The 8,703-nt window shown below is 46.9% G+C and overlaps 1 protein-coding gene across 7 annotated transcripts in view; it reads left to right on the top strand.

Annotated features, from left to right (window-relative positions):
* Positions 1 to 3,743: 3,743 nt before the first annotated feature.
* PPP1R9A (protein phosphatase 1 regulatory subunit 9A) overlaps positions 3,744 to 8,703 on the top strand; it is a 146,340-nt gene continuing 141,380 nt past the window's right edge. For 5 of the 7 annotated variants that reach the window (XM_056334195.1, XM_056334194.1, XM_056334193.1 and 2 more), the window contains exons 1-2: positions 4,028 to 4,287; positions 5,548 to 7,235. In XM_056334195.1, coding sequence (XP_056190170.1) covers positions 5,772 to 7,235 — 1,464 coding nt within the window. In that variant the 5' untranslated portion in view covers positions 4,028 to 4,287; positions 5,548 to 5,771. Of the gene's footprint in view, positions 3,899 to 4,027; positions 4,288 to 4,497; positions 4,521 to 5,547; positions 7,236 to 8,703 lie in introns of those variants that run through there. The other 2 variants (XM_056334189.1, XM_056334190.1) reach the window with 2 other exon arrangements.

The following is an 8,703-nucleotide window of genomic DNA, read 5'->3' as shown; positions in this document are numbered from 1 at the left end:
GCTATTCTTGAGCTTTCAAGTAGTTTGACATGTTCTATGTAAAAACAGCAGAATCTTCTGAAGTTGCCAAATTAGTGATACTAATGAGCTCCCATTTTTAACTATTAATGGCTTCCTATATGAAAGAATTATACTCGCTGCAATTACAGATTACTAACATTTGAAACTAAGGGTTATCAACTGATTATTACAGCTGTTTGCTGTTTATTTTAGTCTCCTGCTACTCTGGTACAGGGGAACCCTAACTTGAACATTCTTTATCTGCCAAGATGTATGTATCTTGTTCAGATAAGATATTTTTCTTTAAATTGGATTATGTAGTAAGAATTCATGGCTGAGTATGAAAAAATAGAACTCAATTCTGTTTATGCTGTGGTATGTATAAAGAAGAAAAACCTCCTTCCCACCAGTGGTTTGGCAGGACAGCAGATACAGTCTTTCTTAGCCAAAGGTCAGAATAGGTAAATAGATTCCATTTGTACGTGTACATAGAGATATTATCTTGCAAGACTTGAAAGACACTGACAGGAGACAGATGATGGAATGACTTTCTTCTTTTGCCTGTGCCATGTGGAAAAACTTGCACTGCTGCTGTGCTGCTCAAATAAATTGCTATCTCAAAACCTGAGCGGCTTAGAATCATAGAACGGTTTGGGTTGGAAGGGACCTTAAAGACCATCTAGTTCCAAACCCCCCTGCCATGGGCAGGGCCACCTTCTACTAGACCAGGATGCTCAAAGCCCCATCCAGCCTGGCCTTGGACACTTCCAGGGATGGGGCATCCACAGCTTCTCGGGGCAACCTGTTCCAGTGTTTCACCAGCCTCACAGTGAAGAATTTCTTCCCAATACCTAATCTAAATCTTTCAGTTTAAGCACAGAAGTGGCTCAAAACAACCCATCAGTGACATCCAAACAGTCATGTTTGTAAGTAAATATAATCCACGCATCCAGAATAAACAGAAAATCAATTACTTTCAGTGCTGGAGGACTGCATCAAAACAGCATTTAAAGTGATGCTGTCAGTTTAAAAATCTTGGGTCTCTCTCCCTGTCATATAAGCAACTTCAGAATAATTTGAATAGAGTTGCTAGTCCAGTGCAAGTAAAATGACACTCCTACTCTATCATATGTAATTATTAAGCTGAACAGATTTAAAATTCCCATTGGTTGGGAAGCAGAGTAATTCTGTAACTTCAGTGAAGTTACTCTTAATTTATACTAACATAGTAAGGAAGCCCTTGGTCTCTTATCTTCCCTAAAGTATGCTGTGCAGCATTTTAATGTTGCTCAGGAATTAACAGAAATGTCAATCATGCTTTAGCAAGGCCTAAAAATACTTTCTAGTCAAATGGATTGTCGCAGAAATACTGAAAATGTAAAAGGACACACAATTCTGATATTTATAGTTAGCTGCATGGCCATACTCATACATGAAGAATCTGTCTTGAAAAGTGACATACCGATCAAAACAAAATACAGTTAATTATCCTAGAGACTATAATAATATTCTTTAACATAGACACTGTGTAAATAAGGACGTAGATCAAATTTTTTTTTGTGACTAGTAAGTTTGAATATCTTAGATGTCAGTGACCAAAGCTGAACCTTCTAAATAAGGTCAAAACTGTCTGATCAAGCAGCCAAAACTGCCAGTAGTTTCTAGAAATCTTGGCTGCTCTGAACCTGAGGTGGTATCAAAGGAATATGAAACTACCTAAAATAGTTTCACATTAGATCTTGTGTCAAAGCTGGGTATTGTCTGCTTTAATGGCTATGCTGTCTACTTACAACACATTTAAGGAGAACAAAAATGTCATTGTGGAAAGCTTAAGATTTCTTGTGTGCTGCTTCTATCAGCATCAGTGAGTGGTCTCGTTTTCTTACTTTCTACCAAAGTATAATATAGATATAGTTTGTACTATTCTGCCATGAAGTAATACAATTGTTTTCTTGGGTACGTTGTTTAAAATAAATTATACAGGTCAGCAGTGGCCATTTTGTTTGCAAAACTTCTGTTAGAAAAAGAATTTAATAATATTTATGGCTCTGGTTATGTAGATACGGTAGTGAATAGTTTCCTAATGATCTTTTAATAATTAGATGTGAATTAATCTCTTTAAAATTGCTTCAGTTGTTTCATGGTTGCTTGTGTCCCTTTTTTCATGTTTGTATGTGAATTATAGAACTCTTCCAGAAACACATCTGGTACATGCTAAGCTGTTCATCCACTCTGCATGCTTCGCCTAAATTCACAAAGGAAATAAAATGTTGAAATTTCTGCTTCATGTCTCTATTCTTCTTCAATGACACTTGAAGTTCTGTTAATGTATTTTTATCTTCAAAAGTCAAGCAGCTCTCTTAAGTGTTCTTACAGCTTCCTATCTACAAAATCATACTGATAGAAAGGCACTGCCAGAGAGGTTAGGTCTCAGATCTGGTGCATTATCTGATGTTTAGAATTTAATAGGGAATATCCTGGTTAGTTGCAGTATTTTTAGTCCTTGTGCAGGGAATCACCTGTAGGACTTCTCATCGCAAGCAGCTGTGAAAGAGTTGTTCCCTCATTCTTCTGCTTTGGGATATGGTCTCGGAAGGGGAGCCTTCTGTAACTGCTTTTGAAGCTCAGGTGCTGCCTGTATCCTTGCTCATTCCATACCTCATGTGATGGCGTTTTCTCCCGGCTGGCTAGCCTGCTTTGGCACGGCAGTGCTCAGCAGCCCGCAGGGCAACCAGTAGCCCGAGGGAGGCCACGGCAGCACCAGCTGGTTGCTGGCAGTGGGAAAACCATTATTGAAATGTCCTTGTTCCTGGCCTCTTGCGTGTATATTTATTAACATGCTGTTTTCCAAGATTTGGTGTTTGCCTGTCAATAATAACGCACTGGGTATTTTAAACTTCATTGAGGTAAGCGTTTCAAGCTGCATATCCTTGGTGCAAATTAGATTAACTAGAGATTGACACCTGTGAACACTTGTAGTAGTACACAGTACCCATGCTTGTCTCATTAAAACTAATGAATTAAGTTTGTGAACCTATATACCTAATGTCTTTATTTTCAGTGACTGCTGTCTTGGTTTTGTATGCATAATAATTAATTTTCAGACTTGCAGCGCACATCCCCAGGCCATTTTCTGGATATTTATGCAATTAGTTTAAATGAACTTTGCTTAGGAGTTGCCATGTGATTAACAGTCATTACCTTCCCGGATTGCCAGTTTTACAAATTACCTAGAGATTTCACGTTCCGCAATTAATTTTTCTTATTCACTGCGTAAAGCCAAAGCATTTTTGTGGTGAACTCGCCCAGCTATCGGACCAGAAAGGCGCGCTAGCTGCGGCTGTACCCTAAGGGCAATCCGCCCTCATCCTCCGGCCCTGCCAGCAGCTGCCGGGGCGAGCCACGGTCGCGGAGCTGCCCCGCGGCTCGTCGGGGTCCGTCACCGGCGCGCTGCCCGCCCGGGGGGGGGCGGGGTACGCGGCTGAACAGCGCGGGGGGGCGCGGGCCGGCTCCCGCTCCGCAGCCGGCTCTCGGCGCGCCCGGCGGGTTGCCCGCGGCGGGGAGAAGCGGGGCTGCCGGCGGCGGGCCCGGCCCCCTCCCGCGCGGGGGCGGGCGTGCTGCCCTCCTCGGAAACGGGCCGGCGCCGAACCGGCCCGGTCCTCGGCGGCCAGGCTGGCAACGAGCGTTCCCGCGGGGAGGGGCGTGAGGGAGGGGGCGGCCGGCGGGGCGCGGCGGCGGAACCGGCGCGGGCAGCCCGGGCGCGGAGGCGGCGTGGTCGCGGCTGGCCCCGGCCTCCGCCGCTCGGCGGTAACCGCCCGCGGCCGGACTGCAGCGGGAGCGCGGCACGCCGCTTCCCCCGCCCCCCCGGCGGAGCGAACCACTGCGGCTCGCCGAGGAGGTGAGGCACCTGTCACCCGCCGGTGGCGGCGGCGGGCGGCCCCGCAGCGGGTGGTGGCGGCGGCTGGGGGCGCGTCCCGCGGCGGGGGCGCGGCGGCCGCGCCGTGGCGGAGGGGCGGGCGGCGGGCGGGAGCACGGATGCGGCGGGGCGCGGCGGTTCTCCTCCCCCGCGCTGCCGCCGCGGGTGTGCGCGCGGAGCCGTGTCGGTGCCCCAGCCGCCGCCGCCGCCTGCAATGGCGTTGAGGCGCCGCGGCGGTTGCTGCCTCCTGTCAGGCGGGCGGCGGCAGCGGCCGTTCTCCACAGAGGCGCCGAGCCGCCGCGGGCCGGAGGAGGAGCGCGGGCAGCGCTGAGGCGGGAGGCCGGGGGAAGCCCGCCGCGGCACTCGGCTGGGTAAGGCGGCGTGCGCGCTCGGTGGGAGAGGCGCCGGGCTCCGCGGGGGAGCAGCAGCCCTGTCACCGGGCTTTTGTTTCCCGGGCCCGGCCGCGCGGGGGCGGCGGGCGCCTGCCCGGGCTTTGCCCCGCCGCAAGGTGCCGCCGCCCGGGGCCCCGCTTCTTCAGCCCGCCGGCGCGCGCGCGGCCGCCCGAGGAGCAGCCGCCGCAGGGGCTCCGGCGCTGCCCGTGCGGGTGAAGTTTATCGCCTTCTGCGGGAGCGGCGGGTCTCCCCGGGAGCCGCTGCCGCTGTGGCCTTTTCGGTGGCCCGTGGCGCTCGGCGCCCCCTGCGCGGGGGGGGGGGCGGGCGGGCGGGCTTCCCCGCGCTGCTGCGGGCACCGCGTGTGGCGGCGGCCCCGGCGCGGCGGGGCGCGGGCTGGCGGAGCGGGGACGGGCGGGAAGGGAGGGGGCTCTGGCCCTCGGTGGACCCCGTGCTGCCCGCCGGGAGCGGCCGGGGGGCTCCGCCGCTCCGGCACGGCGGCCCCTGCGAGCCCCGCGGGCCGGGCGTGGGAGCAGATCCAGCTCCCGGCTCCGTTTCTGCAGCTCCTCCTTAGCACCTGGGAGAGCCTGGAGGTGTCTAAAACCGCTGCCCATGGCAAGGGGCAACTTTCTCTGTCTGGGTTTCACTTTCTTCACCGTGTCAGCTGAGGATGTTAACTTCGGGTGCAGTTCTTCTGATTCCCTCGAGCTGCTTTTTAATTTGGCTTTCTGAGTGCATTATGTTTGATGGTATTTCTGCCATTATGCCTCTCTGAGAGAGCAGGGGTTGGCTTGCAATGCTTCAGGGAAGCAGAACCATCATGTTTGTTTGCATGGGTTACTTTGTAGTTAGATGTAAGTAACTCGGAGGTTTGATTTTGGGGATTTTTTTTAAAATTATATTTTTTAGAAAAGCTCAATAGCGCAGAAGTAGTGTTATTTTTCATGTCCCATTGCCTTTCCTTTGCCTGCATGTTTGTGGCATGATACAGTACTTTGTGAGCAGTAAGATGCAATAATCCTTTCTTTCACGATGGAATGATATTAAAGATCTCAAATTATGCAATGATTGATTTGAAAAAGTTTGTAATGAAGCATTTGTATGTGTCTGTGCAATGTTAAGTTGTGGGTTTTAGGCTGTTTTTTGTTAACATATCAAATAATGGTAAATGCAAATTGTGGCTTAGATTTAAAGAACTACAAGTGCCTGACATGATTCAGAAAACCCTCCTTTCTATTGCAGGTTAAATCAGCCGTTGTTCTTGTGAGTCCTCGTTTGTGCTGCTTTGTCAGAATTGACCGCATGTGTCGAGGTATTTGCCTCCAGATCTTCTGTCAGGTATGGGCCTGCTGAAGGGCAGTGCCCCCTGAGAAAAACACTCCTCACGCAGAATCTCAGCTGTGACAGACTGCTGAGATCGGTACTGCAGAAACTATGTAAGCTGGTTTTGCGCTCCTGGAGTAAACATGATGAAAACGGAGTCTTCAGGTGAAAGATCAACCCTCCGAAGTGCCTCTCCTCACAGGAATGCTTACAGAACTGAGTTCCAGGCACTGAAAAGCACCTTTGACAAACCGAAATCAGATGGAGACCAAAAAGCGAAAGAGGAAGGAGAGGCCTCGCAGAGCAGGGGAAGGAAATATGGCTCAAATGTCAATAGGATTAAGAATTTATTTATGCAGATGGGCATGGAGCCCACTGAAAGTGCTGGAGTTACCCCTAAAACCAGGGGGAAGGGTGGCCCTCCATCACCTCAAAGACGTATCAGGCCCAAAGAATTTGTAGAAAAAGCAGATGGTTCAATTGTAAAACTGGAATCGTCAGTCTCAGAAAGGATTAGTAGATTTGATACTATTCATGATGGTCCTTCCTATTCCAAGTTTTCTGAAACTCGGAAGATGTTTGAGCGAAATGCTCATGAAACTGGATATTCCAATCGCTATTCCCCAAAGAAAGAGAAAGTCATTTCCAATGAGCTTCCGGATGAGTGGTGCAGCTCTAAGTCTCACAGAGGCAGTACCGATTCACTGGACAGTCTTAGCCCCAGGACAGAGACTGTCTCTCCAACTGTGAGTCAGCTCAGTGCAGTTTTTGAAAACACTGACTCACACAATGTAATTGTCGCAGAAAAGTCAGAAAACGCTGAAGAGTACTCTGTAACTGGTCACTATCCACTAAACCTCTCGTCTACTGTTGCAAATATCTCCTCCCCAGCTGCAAACCTTGAGGGTTTCAGTCCTTTAAAAGAGGCCAGCACCTGGTCTCCCCCGGCCAAACAGAGTACAGGCGTGATGTCTGTTGAGAACTCTCAGCAGAATAGCACGTCTTCAACACCAAGACACAAGGTGTCCACAGGCACTTCGGCAGGTTCAAAAACAACTGAAGAAAAGAAGAGTACAGAGGCGAGTGCTGATTCTCTTGAGGGCTCTGCAGCAAGTCAACAGGATTTGGTCAACGTGCTTGACAGTGAAAGATCTGTGGACAGCTGTGCTAGGAGTAAGTCAAAAACAGAGACAGAAGTTTTGTTGCAACAAAAGGAACAGTCGGAACATGCAGAGTGTATCTTTGATAGACCCGAAGCTGCAGAATTACCAAGAAATGTAGCTTCGGGTGGTGATTTTGCCACAGATGCTGTTTCAGATGCTACTGAGTCCCACTATGATGAGGCAGGTGAAAAAGAAGTGCATGAAGATGTGAATAGTTTTCAGAGTTCCCATGTGTACATGCAGTCTGACTACAATGTGTATCGTGTACGATCAAGATATAATTCTGACTGGGGAGAGACAGGTACAGAACAGGATGATCAGGATGACAGTGATGAAAATAACTGTTATGAACCTGATATGGAATATTCTGAAATTAATGGATTGCCAGATGAAGATGAAATCCCAGCCAACAGAAAAATACAGTTTAGCCGTGCTCCAATTAAGGTAAAGTTTCCTACATTCTTTTCCTGCAGTTTGGTTCATTTTCAAATACAACTTCATATTTGAAGTTGATTTTGACAGCTGATCTCAGCTCTGAAAAGATTGCAGAGGATCTTTGGATACACATTTTTATTACAGTCAACCGGTGAGTGTAATCTTAAACGAAGTAAGGAAGCTGAGCTCTGATGAGCTTGTGTCATTTTCTAGACTACTTGATGACTGACTAAACCAGCATAAATTGAGAATGACAGCTGGGTTTGTGAAATCTGAGAATTTTAATATACATATTTTGATATATATGACTGAACTGTAATCACACAGTGAAATGTGGAAGTGGGTATTTGGTGGCCTTGGTGCTGCTTGTTCTGGTGGGTTTTTTTCATTTGAAATCACAGCTTCTTTAGATTGAGTGGCTTTTCAGCTCTCATCAGATGTTCTTTAAAGTCCTTGTCTTTAAACACTGTGTCATGAAGTACAATGTGATTCTGTCTCACTAGTAGAGGACTGTTAATATTCTGCATCTGAATTACTATCATCTTTTCTGGTAACATTGTCACTTTTAAAAAACTTGAATACGTTAATATATGTATATCTAGTGTACCTCAGTGCTATGGAAAGGCAGAAGTTAGTTGATTGAAATATCTAATGAGGAGTGGGTTTCTTGCAGAATTTTTTTTGCTTTGTTTCTAAGTACCTTGAAATTACAACTAAGAATGTTGTTTCAAGTATTTTCAGTTCAGGAAGGAATAACTAGTTGTGTTTTGTTGTACCGGCTTTTCTCTGCTGAGTCTCAGGGTTAAATATATACGTATCTTACTTCCAAGTTGTTTTTAGTGCATGTGGTCGCAAATGGACAATTCAAAAACATCATCATTTTTCCAGAAATGGCTCTGGAAACAGCCATCTATCATGGAATACTTGAAATCTAAACATTTTAAAATTAAAAATATGTAATTGAAATAGACTGTATTTTCATTATGTGAGTTTAGCAATGAAAATTACTAAAACAACAGAAGTTTTACTATCAAATTTGAAGTCATGTGTTAGAAAGTCTGCATTTACACCACCTATGGTTCAAGTTAGGTTAAGATGTATACTTGTATTAGGTATTTTTCATATGAATGTAGTCGTCAGGTTTTCACATCTGTTTTGGGGGGTGGAGGGCGGAGAACAGCCTTGTGGTGTTTATGCTTTGAAAATACCATTTCTTTACACTGAAACAAAATACTCCAAGCCAAGGTAATAGATTTCTTTGTTTTGTTTTGTTAGTATTTTATTCAGGCTTGCATCATGGACCAAAAATTCTAACAGTGTTTGTACTCCCTCTAAATTAGTCCTGTAATTAAACTCACTGGTTTTCTTCAATTTTTTTTGGAGATAAAGCAGAGAAAACTTTTATTACAAAGGTTTATGAAAGTTGTTTCCCCCACCACCTTCCTCCTCATGCTATACCAACAGGCAAGATGATGTT

This window comes from Falco biarmicus, chromosome 4 (genome assembly GCF_023638135.1).
Source record: "Falco biarmicus isolate bFalBia1 chromosome 4, bFalBia1.pri, whole genome shotgun sequence".
In the NCBI taxonomy this organism is placed as follows: domain Eukaryota; kingdom Metazoa; phylum Chordata; class Aves; order Falconiformes; family Falconidae; genus Falco; species Falco biarmicus.
Note: the sequence above shows the minus strand (reverse complement) of the source record. Positions and strands in the feature narration are given on the sequence as shown.